The sequence below is a fragment of the Brassica oleracea genome, chromosome C1 (genome assembly GCF_000695525.1).
Source record: "Brassica oleracea var. oleracea cultivar TO1000 chromosome C1, BOL, whole genome shotgun sequence".
Classification (NCBI taxonomy): domain Eukaryota; kingdom Viridiplantae; phylum Streptophyta; class Magnoliopsida; order Brassicales; family Brassicaceae; genus Brassica; species Brassica oleracea.
Genome location: NC_027748.1, coordinates 16,192,961 through 16,208,251, shown reverse-complemented (window position 1 = coordinate 16,208,251; position 15,291 = coordinate 16,192,961). Strand labels below are relative to the sequence as shown.

The window sequence follows — 15,291 nt, the reverse complement described above, 5'->3', positions numbered from 1 at the left end:
GATTTTCGGAGAGTTTAGATCGGTTTGCAAGATCTGGCTGAACAGTTATGGAACGATATATCGAGACAAGAAAAATCGCCTAAGACTTAGTTCGCTAGACTATCCACCTAAGTTTTACGTTCCCTAAAGTTCTATGGCAGTCTCAAATGCGTTTTTATTTCTTAATAATTTCCTACGAAAATTCCAAGTCTGATTTCAAAAATTTCAAGTTGGAAATACCTTAGTTCTCTCGAAGACGCAGTTTTGTCTCTTCTCAGTTTTGCTTGCTTATTTCCCCTTCCTCTTCTCGTGTATGTTCGCCATTTTCGATATTGGTCTTTATCCTTTAAACTTGACATTTATCTTCCGAACTTGGCTGTTATATTCTCCTTAGATACGACATCAATTTTTATTAAAAAGTTCAACGTAATCGTGTAGTTAAGGCGGCTAAGGTGTTAAATTAACCGTTGCCTTCTTATACGATTAATCTGAATCCATGTGAGAAAACAAGTCTTTGCGGGGGGTTTTTTTTTTATCGCAAAGTTTCAATGGTAACTCCAATCAAGACGAAACAAGAGACGTTTCGATCGAGATTGAAAGAGAACACAAATATGGAGGTTAGGGCGAGTAGGAGCAAGCGAAGGAGTTTAGATGAGTCTTACTTGTTTTCGTTGTAAAATCTCAACGGAAACTCTGATTGAGACGAAACGAAAAGCGTTTCGATGAGGATTCAAACGAGAACGCAAATGAGGACCTTTCTGAGGCCTGACAGGTCGCTATGTAGCGAGTGAAGGTCTGACAGGTCGTTACGTAGCAAGTGGAAGCAAGCCAAGAAGAGTCATACTTGTTTTCGTCGTAAAATCTCAACGGAAACTCCGATTGAAATGAAACGAAAAGCGTTTCGATGAGGATTCAAACGAGAACGCAAATGAGGACCTTTCTGAGGCCTGACAGGTCGCTATGTAGCGAGTGAAGGTCTGACAGGTCGTTACGTAGCAAGTGGAAGCAAGCCAAGAAGAGTCTTACTTGTTTTCGTCGTAAAATCTCAACGGAAACTCCGATTGAAATGAAACGAAAAGCGTTTCGATGAGGACTCAAAAGAGAACCAAAAAGAGGACCTTTATGAGGCCTTACAGGTCGCTATATAGCGAGTGAAGGTCTGACAGGTCGTTACGTAGCAAGTGGAAGCAAGCCAAGAAGAGTCATACTTGTTTTCGTCGTAAAATCTCAACGGAAACTCCGATTGAGATGAAACGAAAAGCGTTTCGATGAGGACTCAAAAGAGAACCCAAAGGAGGACCTTAAAAGGGTCTAGACAAAGGTTTCATGCATGTTGTTTAGATGATAGTGGCAAAAAGCCAAGAACAACAACATTATGTAATTTCTTACCATCTTATGTATCAATTCTCTTGACAATTTGTAATTATTTTCTATTTATCAACTGTATATCTGAATTTATTTTCTGAAGACTGATTTTACAATATTGAAAAGTTACTGGTGCTTACCTTTCAAACAAAACTGATAAAACCCACCTCGGGGAACTTTCTTCATGGCTATAATAATTAATATATATTTTGGCAACATAATTAATTTTACCTATCGAGCAGATTATCTACTTAACACATGTTGCAATATATTTTTTATGCATTTCAATTGTCTATTTCATATTTTTTATATTTCTTAACATTTAAACTATTCAATTTAGAATTAACAAATGTACAGTTATACAGAATATACAAATTTCATCTATAATTTATTTTAAATTCTAATTTTGTATAAATAATCGGTTATTGTTCTACTACAAGTTTCACAATTTTGAACTTAGCCGATTGTTTATTTAAATTTTGAATACTCAAAATATTTTTTAAAAAGATATTTTTTTGTTATATTATAATAATAAGTAAGCAACTCTTTTAAAAGTTTTCAATACCCAATCCATAATATTACGTTTCAATACCCAACAAACTTTTACTTTTAGTTTATTTATATTCAAATATATTCTTATTCTTATTACAGATTTATATATTATACAATCCTATATATTGAAAAATTATTTACTGTTAAATTATCTAATTCGTGATTGTAGTTAATCCTAAATATACTTATATTTGAAAAATATAAATTGAAAAAATATGTTAAGAAACAATAACTCTAGAGAGGAAAAGAAAAACTTCAACTCTTCCTATTCCTTTTATTCATGTCCCACCGAATAATGTATTACGTTTTCTGCTAAACTAAGGGCACCCAACTCTATTCTCATCTATTTTTTTTTTTAAACTAATACATTCTCATCTATTTTTCACAAATTTAATCTTCCCCACTATGAAAAACTTTCACATTGCACAATATCAGCATCGAAACAAAAATTAATTAAACATATCAAATAACTTCTTAACATTATTTAAAATTTTCAATCCTAAACATAATATATTTAAATCCATTTTCTGCGCGTATTGCAAGAAAAAAACTTTTACGTGTATCTCAAATTAGGCTATTTTCTGTCTCTATGCATGCAAATAATAAATTATTGGATACACTTGCTGAGATTATCGAACTGCATGATGCTTTCAGAGGCTGGAGAAGAAACTCCTCTACATTGTAGGTTATAATAAAAATGCTGAATCTGAAGGTGTCAAACAAGATGGTGAATTAATGAATGCTTCTGAAATCGGTAAGATGTTCTTCCCTTTCCACTTTTTTTCATCTCCTGGGCACAACTATTTTTGGTAATTAAGGCTTTTTTATGTGTACAAAGGTAACTATGTCTACATATGTGTTCTTAGAAAACCTTAATCCGTCTGCATGGAGTGAACATTCGTATATCAACCTTTCCCATTTTTTTGTGCAAGCATGCTCTACAGTTTTCTTTAAGGACGTGATCACTATGGTCCTTACATAGTTCTAACTAATCAATCTGTAATGACACCACTTCTAACACTAATAAAGGCTGCACAAAAAGTTGCATAAATATTATTATTATTAAAAAACTACTTCTAACCAGGTCAAGCAATCTGAATACCATCAATAGATCAAGGAAAAAAAGGTGAGTAGGAAACAAAGAGTAGAGAAGTCTGAAGAAGAAGATGGTACAGAAAATATTATGAAGAGGCAATATTCAAGTGAACTACTCATAAGAAGAAAAGGTCGTATACATACCCTTTTAGTTCATCTGACTCTAAAGCTCAAAAGTACCAATGAAAGTAGAAGAAACTGAGAAGAGGATAATGTGACATCTGAGTTGAGGTTGGTCTCTTCTTCTACATGTCTCTGTGTTTTTAGAAGTTTTAGATATTCTTTCCATGTAACTTATGTCATTCTAACATGTAATACACTTATTTAATTGATCATTTATTAAATAATATTATTCCTATCCACTCTTTTTATAATTTTTTTAATTAACAGTCTCTAACATTTAATCTCAAACTATTCAATTTCATACATTTTGACTCTTTTGAAATAAAACTATAAACATCAATAAAATTGAGTATACTTTTATTACGAAATGATATTTTGTTACTACAATAATTCGTTTGTGTGATGTTATTAGTTGAGTTTACTGCTAACATACCAATTATTACTAATACTTTATGAACAAAACTTAGGGTCACCCCAAAGGTGAACCTTTAAATTAACTTTTCCTCTTATTACCAATCAAATTGCCACATGGATTAATAATAAAATACATTATTTTTAAAAAAAAAAATCAAAAATAAGTGAAAAAAATAACGACGCTCATTTTAATAACCCTAACGCCACTAACTAAGCCCTAAATATTAAATTTTAAACCCTAAACCTTAAATCTAAACCCTAAAACCTAAATTCAAAACCCAAACTCTAAACCCTAAACTCAAACCCTATATCTTAAACCTAAATCCCAAACCCTAAACCCAAACCGTAAACTCTAAACCCAAACCCTAGACCTTAAACCCAAACCTAGATCCTAAACCCAAACCTAGACTCTAAACCCAAATCTTAAACCTGAAAGAAACAATATCAACATTAACCCAAACCTTTATGATATAAGATTTGGGTTCAGGGTTTACGATTTGAGTTTAGGGTGTAGGGATTACGTTTGGATATATGGTTTGAGTTTAGAGTCTATGGCTTGGGTTTAGGATATAGGGTTTGGGTTTAGGGTTTACGGTTTGGGTTTAGGGTTTAGGATTTGGGTTTAGGGTTTAGGATTTAGGATTTGGTTTTAGGATTTGGGTTTAGGATTTGGGTTTAGAGTTTAGGGTTTAGTGTTTAGGGTATAGATTTAAAATTTAGGGTTTAGTTAGTGGCGTTAGCATCATTAAAATTGGCGTTATTATTTTTTTCAATTATCTCAAATTTTTTTAAATAAAATTAATTTATTTTATTATTAATCTAAGTGACATTTTGATTGATAATAAGAGCAGAAGTGAATTTAAAGGTTCACCTTAGGGGTGAACCCAAGTCTTGTTCATACTTTATCGCTTTGGGTAAACAGAAAACATTCGTATTTCTGAGTTCGTAGTGCAATTTTTTTGAGTTAGTAGAGCAATATTTTCATGTTCTGTTCGAAACCTAAAACTAATATGTATTACATAATATATTATATAATACTGTATATATCAGTTAAATCATATTTTAAAATCATTTTAACTGTAGAAAAATTAATACTATTTTTTTGAAAATGGCCAAAGAATAAAAAAATGGTAAAACAATGTAATTTTTTTTCTAAACAATAGATTTACATTAAAAAATATATCAGTCACGTAAAATATATTCAAATTATATATTGTATTCTAAAGGTCAATTTGAAATTTTTTGGTGAAACAAATATAATTGTAACAACTCAAAATATATAATCCGCGCGAAGCGCGGAGAAAAACTCTAGTAAGAAATAAAATCAAAAAATAAGATTCATGCTACAAGTTTATGGAATTATAACATCGATCAATATTAGGGGTATAACGGTCCAAACAAAATTCACCAATATCAAAGAATACCCAAAATGTGTATTTGCCTAAATATCCAATAAAGCTAATGTAGAGAGTGCAAATACTCAATATTATATATAAGTAATATAATAAATTAGAGATATCAAACTGGGTATTGGACTGCGGGTCTGGCCCGTTAGGGGTTGGTTAGGGGTGGGTTTGGGCCTAGGAATTCATTACCCGCAAAATTTTGGGCCTTGCGGGACTGTACGGTACCGGGTTTAAAGCGGGATGACCCACCTCAACCGCGGGACGGCCCACATCAACCGCATCTCGACGATTCGCTGTCTTCACCTGAAAAAAAAAAAAAAAGAAAGAGTGAAACACGATGGAGCTCGACAATGACCGTGGGAAGAAATGGAGGCTCCAACAATGGCCGTTTGATGTCCGACGTGCGACAGTGCTTCTGGTGACCACATCATGTTCGAGTTCCAGCAGAAGAGCTTCCTTTTCTTTCCACCACCGAAGCCTCTCTTTGTCTTCGCAGAACCACCGGAGCTTCTTATCTTCTCGATCAACCACCAGAGATTCTCTTCTTCCTTGATAAGTTTCACAGGCTTCCAACTTCAAACTAATTGGCAATTAGTGGATTGGCCTAAGTCCCTTATATATTACTCAAGTCCCTTTCATATTTCCGATGTGGAATCATCTCTCCAATACCCTCCCTCGAGATAATGGTGCGTATAACCATTAATCTCGCAGAATCCATCATACCTCCTCCGAAATTATGCTTTATTTTCTAGTGATCTCGGTGGAACTGAGTCTTCTATGGGCCATCAGCTAATGGGATGATCGGGACACTGTCCGGGCCAAAATTAATGGGTCAGGGTATTGGGCCCGTTCTGATACCATGATAAGTTTCTTAGGCTTCCAACTTCAAACCAATTGGCAATTAGTGGATTGGCCCAAGTCCCTTTCATATTTCCGATGTGGGATCTTCTCTCCAATATTCCTCGAGCCTCCACTGGAGCTTCTCTGCTTCATCAAGCCACCACCAGAGATTCTCTTCTTCATCGATCTACCACCGCATGTCGTAGCTATTCTTCTTCATCGAGCCACTACCTTCTCCTCGTCACCGACCAAAAGGTATATATTTTCTTCCTCTCATGAACTCTAGACTTTATATATTTTGATTACTATTTCTGCATGTGTACTTAGTAAATAATAAACTGATGCAACGGATCCAAGTCCAGAACCCCCTGAAGCAAAAATAAACTGATGGTTAAAAAAAAACTGAGAGGTTAAAAAAAAAAAAAACTGAGAGGAAATCTGTTGAGAGGCTTGTCGCAGTGATTGATACAAACTCTTCGAGAGAATTCCATATTGAAAAGGTTTTGCCAGTACATTCCTGAGTTAAATAGAACTTTGTTGCTACATGTGTTCATAATTATCTTTTGGATATTACAGGGGCAAGGTCCATGTCTCAAAGATATTCCCAGCGGTATGTTCATGACGTTTTGAATCTTGTTGAATCCCTGCAAACCAAAACATATATCCTAGAAACATTTGAACTTCCTTTACTGGTTTCGTTTTGTTCATCTAATTTGCAATTGAAATGAAATATATATCTTAAATGTTTCTCTGTAGTTGCTTACAAGGTAACGAGGAAGACGTCTGATGAAAATTTAAAGTTACTGCACACAATTCTAAATTGTCAATCACATGCATACTCTTGTGGATTTTGATCAGTAGTTTGGACTCAAGTTCTGCAGCTCTTATGTTAGCCTCAAATCTACTAATCATGTTTATGTATGACTCATTCTTAATGTTTGAACAGGCTGCTCAGATCAAGACAAACATATTGGGCTTCTCAGGCTTTGTTTGGCATGGAAATGATGAGGCGCGCAACGTCACACATTATTTGCGTATACATTTTGATTTGTATATAATGGTGTCTTTGGTACAATGTGGGATTTCTTGTGTTTTGCTTTATTACATTGGTATTTTGGTTAAGATAACATGAAAGAGATTTTCCTATTATCAAGTCAGCAACAAGACTAAGCTATATGTAGTTACAGCCTTGTCAACTAATCTATATATGCATATAACAATGATGCATATCAGCTGAAAGACTAATCTCCATAGCTACACGTACACGTATTGTTTTTTCATGGTATTGTGCTTGATAATTAAATCGTGCTAGACACGTATACGTACACGCATTGTGCTTCATAATTAAATTGCCAAATACTTGTGTTGTGTCTTCATGGTATTCCTATAAGATTAGAAATAGACTTTGCTATGATCAAGTCATTCTTGTTTGGTGTTTGTTCCTGCAGAAACTCATTCTTGTTTATGTTTGTTCGTGCAGGAAGAAGTACACAGTGTAATATCTAATATCCCGCGGACGGCCCGCGAAAGCCTGCAAAGAATGTAGTACGGGATTGGGCAGCTATTTTCAGGACCGCATCCCGCGCGGGACAGGCCCGCCGTTTGCCGCCCAAGACAAACCCGCAGCGGTCCGGGAAGTGAGAGCCCAATTGACATCTCTATAATAAATGTTGGTTTTCCTGTTTACAAAGAATACAGTCTGAGACCAAGACAAATATAATCTCCGGGTTCCAATCCGACAACAATCCTCCGGGTTTAAGATAACAACTAAAAATCACCTCCGGATTAAGAAAAGAAGCTTAGCTATATTTTGTAATATATTTTTATTATTTTTCGTGTAGCATATATAAACTCGTTTCATATATTGGAAGTTCTATACACTGGCTATATTTGACATGCATGTAAGTGTTTTTATATCCACTTATTTGGTCATTTATGTTTACAATGAGTTAAGAACATATATGAATGCATTAAGAAAGCATATTATTTATCATCATCAGAAGTAACACCCTAGGATTTTATTTTACATAAAGCTTCAACTTGAAGTACTTGTTGATACTTAACAGACACAAACACTTGGTAGTGATCTAAAGCTTATTCTAAGTGAAAACCATTACGACAAGCTTAAGGATATGTGTTGGTCTGCACTTTTCCGTAATCAGAAATAACAACTATAAATACTTTTATACAAACTCACCCTCCATCTTCAACATTATTTTAGTTTCCCCCGCTTATTTACGATATTCCCTTATAAGAACCCCTCCATAGAGTTGGACGGCCTCGTCGCAGCTAATAGGCCGTCCTTTCGCAGTCTCAAATCTGTTTGCATGGCCCATATGAGGATGGACACCACCGAAGTATTGAATATGTTCCGTGGGGGGAGAAACAACCGGTTCCTTTGTGGTTGACTCCTTTGAATACTGATAAATGACTCGGCGGCAACTAGTAGTATTAGTTCCCTCTTTTACGGTATAAACTTTTGGACCACCATATTCATAAGGTTTTTGGTTAAAACGAGGAGCAGACTCATCTCTAGGAACATATAGTACTGGAGGGCTTATTTTATGGGACCTACCGTACACCTTATCGACCATTTCAAAGGCCCTTTGAGCCATCCTTGTATTCCTATCCTTTTGAGCCATTGCCATTTTAATATGAAAGAGATGAAAGGTGTTTTGTTTCTATGTTTTATCTTAGTTTCTTTGGATTCAGTTTGATTTGGGAAAGAAAGCTAACCACCTTTATATAGAATTAAAAAGCTTCTCCGTTACTAAAGGAACTTAACATAATCTTTAACAAGAGCTTTCGATTACTTTTTAGTGAAATATATTTGTAGGTATTATCCGCTTGAATTTGCATTAGAACACTCATTTTCTATGGTGTTATGTTATCCAACGTATAGTAGACGTGTAAGCTCTGATATATTCAAAAGAAAATAATTTATCTATACGTGTAGCCAACACATACCTGTACATGGAATCGAATATAACCAAATTGTATTAGGCATTATTCCTCTCTATTATTTTTATCAAAGGCATTATTCCTCTAACAGTGGACATCTCCTTCAAAGGTCCGGTTTGTCGGTCTGCTCGTTCTTATATATTAGATAAGTCTTCTAAAAAAGCAATGTTAAATTAAAAATTAAGATATATACATATAGTTGTTACCCATAAAATTCACTATATGAATTTATGTGTAGTAGATTGATTACTTTTAATTTTAATTTGACCTTCATTCTGTTAATTGATAATTTTAATTCATATTGTTAAACACACCCATGTGTTTAGTTGAATGAAATCAAAATCTGAGAAATATAGAAGAATGCTATAGAGTGAAATATAGAAAAATGTTACTTCTAAAATAAAGTAACTCTATTATAAAGTTTGATTTTCTCTAATAGTATTATATAGTGAAATATAGAAGAATGTTATTTTTACTGTATTTTAAAGTAAAAGAATATAACATTCTTCTATATTCTACTTTATAATAAAATAATTCTATTATAGAATAAAACCATTTGAACAAAAATTACTTTATTTTAAAAAAAATTATAGAAAAAATTGATTGGCATTGTAGATGTTCTTAGGACATTTTAACCGACTATTATATACTTTAAATTACTTCGGGATGTTTTCGAGGATTAGAAATAATTATTTAAACGATTAGCCATGTATTCTTATCATGACACCTCCCAACAATATCTATTTAACATTCCTCTATATTATATTTTATAATAGAGTAACTCTATTTTAGAGTAATATCATTATAAGAAAAAATTGTTTATTTTAGACGAAACTATAGATGAAAAAATAAAATGGCATTGTAGATGTTTCAGAGTATTTTTAACCGCAAAAGTTATTATATATGTTTTCATGGATTAGAAATCATTATTTAAACAAATTAGCCATGTATTCTTATCATGAGACCTCCCAGCAAAATTTATTTCCCATCAGAGAACCTCTGCGACACAAAAGTCTACGCATCGTAGCATCTCCCAAAGATCAGTAGATCACACATTAAACAACTAGTGCGGGAGATGTAGGCTAGCTACTATCTCAAAATATAGGGATAATTACTAAAGTAGCCAAGAACAATTCGTGAAGCTTGTTATAAAACTCTCACTCGTTTTATTAGATTTGGAAACTATCTCAAAACTAAACACAAGCTTATTAATCTTTCTTATAGATTCATCACACATAATGATCTACTTATATAGGAACTAGAAATCCTTCTCTATCCTACTACATATTGATATAGAAAATTCCTTCATCCTAATCCTAATTATATTAGTTATCCAAATACCTTTATGAATAACTTATTACACAAGTAATGTTGAAGCTTATTCAAACAAGTACAACTTCACAGAGACGTTATTGTGGTAAATCCAAGCGGCTATCCCCACATCACCAATAGTAAATACAAAAGAGCACACGGCTGCATGGTCGAGTTTGAATGACGTGCCTGTGAAATATCTGATTCATGGCTTGGTTAACTAGATGTCCCAACTAGTACTGGAGCACACCCGTTTAGTTCGTATCATCATTGGCTTGTTCATCCTTTACCTAAGCATAATCTTTTTCTTCATAACACACTCTGCTACAGCACACTACGCTTATGCGCTGCTCGATACTCTATATATATATATTTATTCATGGAGGGTTTTGAAATATTTTTCTTGGGACTATAAAAGATCGATATTTATATATGTGATTTCATTTTAGTGGGCTATCTTCATGAATAAGAAATCCAAAATGTATTTTTTTCACTATTACCATGTGGGAATTAAATAATGAACTAAGAATTTGTTTTCCCCTTTGCCACACATTTAAAGATTACTTAAATATGAATCTATCCTCTCAACCTTTATCTGTGCTAAAGTTTATGGATTCAAATATATAATGATTTAGGATTCTAAATGAAGATTGGTATATATCTTGTGTGAAAATATATTATACCAAGTTGAAACTTCTTCATACACCTTTAATTAACAGGAAACTGATTAATCCTAGATATTAATCGTAGTAAAGAAGAAAGGTTGTGGAATAATAGTAGCGTTGAATAGAGTTTGTAGATATAGGGGAATAATATATAGTAGAGTTGAATAATGGGATGCTAAAAGAGAACAAATAATTGAGAATAAAATTGGATACCAGATCCTAACCGACCTTTCTCTTTTTTCTTTTTTTTCCTTGCAGTGTTGTTTTAGCAAACCATAAAGCTCATGATTCCCTATCCCTTCTCTCCCACGCTTTCTGAAGATTTTTTTCTACATCTAGGTGATACATGACACCCTATATATATTTCTGAAATTGATAAACAATAAAAAAACAAAAATAATAAGAGTATGATTAATAGGGTTTCTTAGGGTGGGGATCTTAGCGGAATATAAAAAATCGTCTCTTAAGTTTTAACTAAAAAAACTAAGAACCGGCTCTTAGATACAGTTAAGAGTCGGTTCTTAGCTTTTTTAGTTAAAAGTTAAGAAACAGTTTCTTATATTCTGCTAAGAGCATGTTTATTGCAGATCTCTTAGGTTGGGTCTCTTAGCGTAATATAAAATACAGTCTCTTAGTCTTTAACTAAAAAGCTAAGAGACGTCTCTTATATCTCTTATTTAAGAGACGTCTCTTAGTTTTTTTAGTTAAAAACTAAGAAACCGTATCTTATATTATGCTAAAAGACTCAACCTAAGAGACATTCAATAAACATGCTTTAAGAACATCACCTTAAGAATCCCCATTAATCATGCTCGAACATGCACATCAATAAAAAACATGCACGAGAACACTTTTTTTTTTGGAACAATGCATGAGAACATGATAGTGGAAATTTATGACAAAGTAATTACCAAGAAAATAAATAAAATTATGATATTTGTATGTTAAATGTGACCTCCACGTATACAACTTTACGCTCTGGGCTCTCTCTCTACAAAAGCCACCGAGTTTGTTACTATCTAACCAAAGACAGCAAACTCAACACATTCTTCATCTCTCTTCCTTCATCATCTCTTTCTACTACACACCATGGGATTTTCTCGAAAGGAAAAGCTCAACACAAACACTTCTACTCCAAACCCTAATCTCTCTTGTTCTGCCAATACCCATAATAGTTCATACGTCTACCACGGTCCACAAGTCCGTACCGTTAGAGAGTGCATAACATCTTCTACAAACGCAACTTTTTTGGTCTATCAATATCCAAATAATTCAGTCCTTATAAAACAAGCGGTTTTGCCCGCAACCGCAACTATAGAGTCAGCTCAAAGTTTCCGTCACTCGTCTCTTGCTTAAACCATAATCAAACCGAAGGCGATAAATAAGATCGTTGTTAAGGGATGAAGTTAGAATTATGGGAAAAGTTGTCGGAGTTGTGTTGCAAACTTTGTTTATTAAATATGGTGTGAGTGAGTGAGTGCAGACCGGCTCAAACTTACTCTCTTTGAGAGTTAGGTTGTAATATAATGTTACAACTTAAATTTGTGTGCGTGTCTGTTTATAGCATGTTAAAAATACATATATGTAACCTGGTCTTTTTTTTTTTTAATGTAACATAGTCTTATGTATTAGTTTCTATTTTCTGTAAATTTCTGGTTGGAACCACCACAAAGACAAATAATTTTAAACAAATATGTTTTGAGGTATATAAATTTTGGCTATTAGTAAACATAATTATATTTTTTTTAAGTTTTTAACTAGCCAATACGATATAGAAATTTTATCAAAATACCACAAGAATTCCATCTTTCAAAAATTCCACATAGTTAATTACCTAAAAATTAGGTGTTTTGCCTGCACATGCGGACATGATCGTTTTACTAATAATTAGTAATATATGTATTATGATTTAAACATCATGATAACTTATTCTTTATATTCTTAATCATTTTCGTTCTCTTCGATTTTTATTTCGATCTAATTCTTCTTAACACAAAGGAAAGCTATAAAACTATGAGACGATAAGAGCATAATTACATATCAAATATTCCACATAATAAAGTAAAGTAAGAATGTGAACTTTTGGTCTCTCTGAATCTACTTTGTATTTTTCAACCATAAACATGAATTAACTTACCAGAAAAACATTAAAACACGGAAAATCCAAATAAGAACAAAATAAATAAAAAATTAAATAAAAACTAAAGTTCGATGATAATTTTGAAGAATTTTTTTTTTTAACGAATTGAGATAATGACAATATTTCATTGGTTTACTTGATCAATATATACATTGACTTATCTTAATATTTCATAAGTTAAATTTTAATAAAAGAAACAACAGATAATTATAGTTTTATTATTAAAGTTAATTTATGGTTAATTATTTAATGATAAATCTAGTTATTCATTAAAAATATATTTACTTTTATCTGTTTTAGAAACTAAACCATTAAAGACATGTTCATAACATGATTACATAGGCAATTCTCTAAATTTAATATCAAAACATATTTTTCTTATAGATTAAACTGTAATAAAACATACACGTAAAATAACTAATGAAGTAATTCGGAATACCTAATTAATAATTCCAAATTCCATGTAACAAAACTGATTTGCTCCTAGTATTTCAGACTCAAAGAAAGAAGAAAAACGTAGAAATCCAACTATAAAAAACAAATATCAAAAGTACATAAATATAGATATCAAAAACTATAATCGAGACAACTTGGAATGAATGAGAAAATTGAAACAATAGAGTTAAAAACATCTTACATCATATGAAAATAAGAATTGGTCCTAACTTTTTAAAATAATTATAATTGTAATTCCAATTAGAAAGTTTGAAATAGTTATTTTATTTAAATTAATAAGTTAATTTAAAAAACAAATATCAAAAGAACATAAATATAGATATCAAAAACTATAATCGAGACAACTTGGAATGAATGAGAAAATTGAAACAATAGAGTTAATTTTTTATTTTGAAAATTTTAACTTTTTTTTATTTTTAAACCCTAAACCCTAAAACCCACCCCCTTAACTCTAAACCTAATGTCTAGATTAATTAACCTTAGGGGTAAGTGTATATTTACTTCTTTTGATAAAATATTTAAGTCTATTTTGGTCATTTTTATTTTTAAGGTTTATATTTGTGACAAAAACTTTTTTAGGTCTATCCTAGGGAATTTTTCAAATATTTATATTATTTAAATTAATAAATTAATTAGAAATCAAAATATTTAGGGCAATTCTCTTAAATAGACATTTTTTAAGTTTTGGTCACAAAAATAGACCTCAAAAACTAAAATGACCAAAATAGCATTTTTTATTTTGAAAATTTTAACTTTTTTTTATTTTTAAACCCTAAACCCTAAAACCCACCCCCTTAACTCTAAACCTAATGTCTAGATTAATTAACCTTAGGGGTAAGTGTATATTTACTTCTTTTGATAAAATATTTAAGTCTATTTTGGTCATTTTTATTTTTAAGGTTTATATTTGTGACAAAAACTTTTTTAGGTCTATCCTAGGGAATTTTTCAAATATTTATATTATTTAAATTAATAAACTGATGATTTAATCTAAAAACTAATAAGAATATGACAAATAAGCAAACTTAGCTAAAATCATGGAAAATGTGACAAATCAGCAAAACCACTTCATAAATAATAGTATAGATATTATCCTTAGGAATACACTTAAAGCCCATGATTTCTTTCAACCATGATATTTTAATGAGAATCAATATATTATTCAAATCTTTGTTTAAGTTGGTCCAAGTGTTGATATGGGAGAAACTGTAGCGTATTAGACCAGAAGCTAAAGTGATAGCAAACGGTGAGCCGAGAATTGCTCAATTTTTTTTGGCTCAAAGACAACATTTCATTTCACCAATTCTTGGTACAAAGCTTATGACCACACGAGATTTTTACCACATATGCAATGAAATAGTTTAGTTATACCCTGATTCACTAGTTGGAGCCAACGCAACCTATCATCCTTCATTGTATTTTTCAACCACGGTGGGATGAAATCACTCCACGACCCGAAGCAATCCACCCCTTCAACCACCTCAAATTCGACCTCATGGTACAACAATGTTTACTAACACAACAGGAACTAAGAACAACACCCGAACCAATTAAACACTATCAAAATGACCCTAAAGCTTGGCTTCAAAGTACATGGTCACTTAGCTTCTTCACCATAGGTGCACTGTCGAGGGAGTATCGTCCTGCTGGTCTTTAATCAATGTGACCCTCAGCCTAAAACGGATAAAAGATCCGAATGAAAGTCGGGCTTCAGCTTCGAAAAACGCGGGTCGATGAACCTAATACGAGCTTTCAAAGAAGCAGTGTAATCTCTTGTTGTGTACTTTGTCCATGTGAGTCGTGATTCGTGTGGTCTTTGAGAACCGGCACTTGTACCTAGAGATCATTATCTGTCAGCTCACCGTCAAAACCCTTCTCCGCTTATCTCACCGTCGCGATGGATCGTAGATCCGAGGTAGAGAAGACGTCTCCCGAAGCCACCCGCTATCGCTGAACCAGAGTCACTATAGATCTTGAAGGGGGG

General features: G+C 32.6%; 1 protein-coding gene across 1 annotated transcript; it reads right to left on the bottom strand.

Annotated features, from left to right (window-relative positions):
• Positions 1-7,736: 7,736 nt before the first annotated feature.
• LOC106292892 lies at positions 7,737-8,479 on the bottom strand. Its single transcript, XM_013728561.1, has one exon. It carries the CDS (start codon positions 8,420-8,422, stop codon positions 8,006-8,008), a length of 417 nt encoding a protein of 138 aa, XP_013584015.1. The 5' UTR covers positions 8,423-8,479; the 3' UTR covers positions 7,737-8,005.
• Between the last annotated feature and the right edge of the window lie 6,812 nt (positions 8,480-15,291).

Excerpts from the sequence above, each read along its gene's own strand:
- LOC106292892 (XM_013728561.1), bottom strand. The coding sequence starts at position 8,422 with ATGGCAATGGCTCAAAAGGATAGGAATACAAGGATGGCTCAAAGGGCC.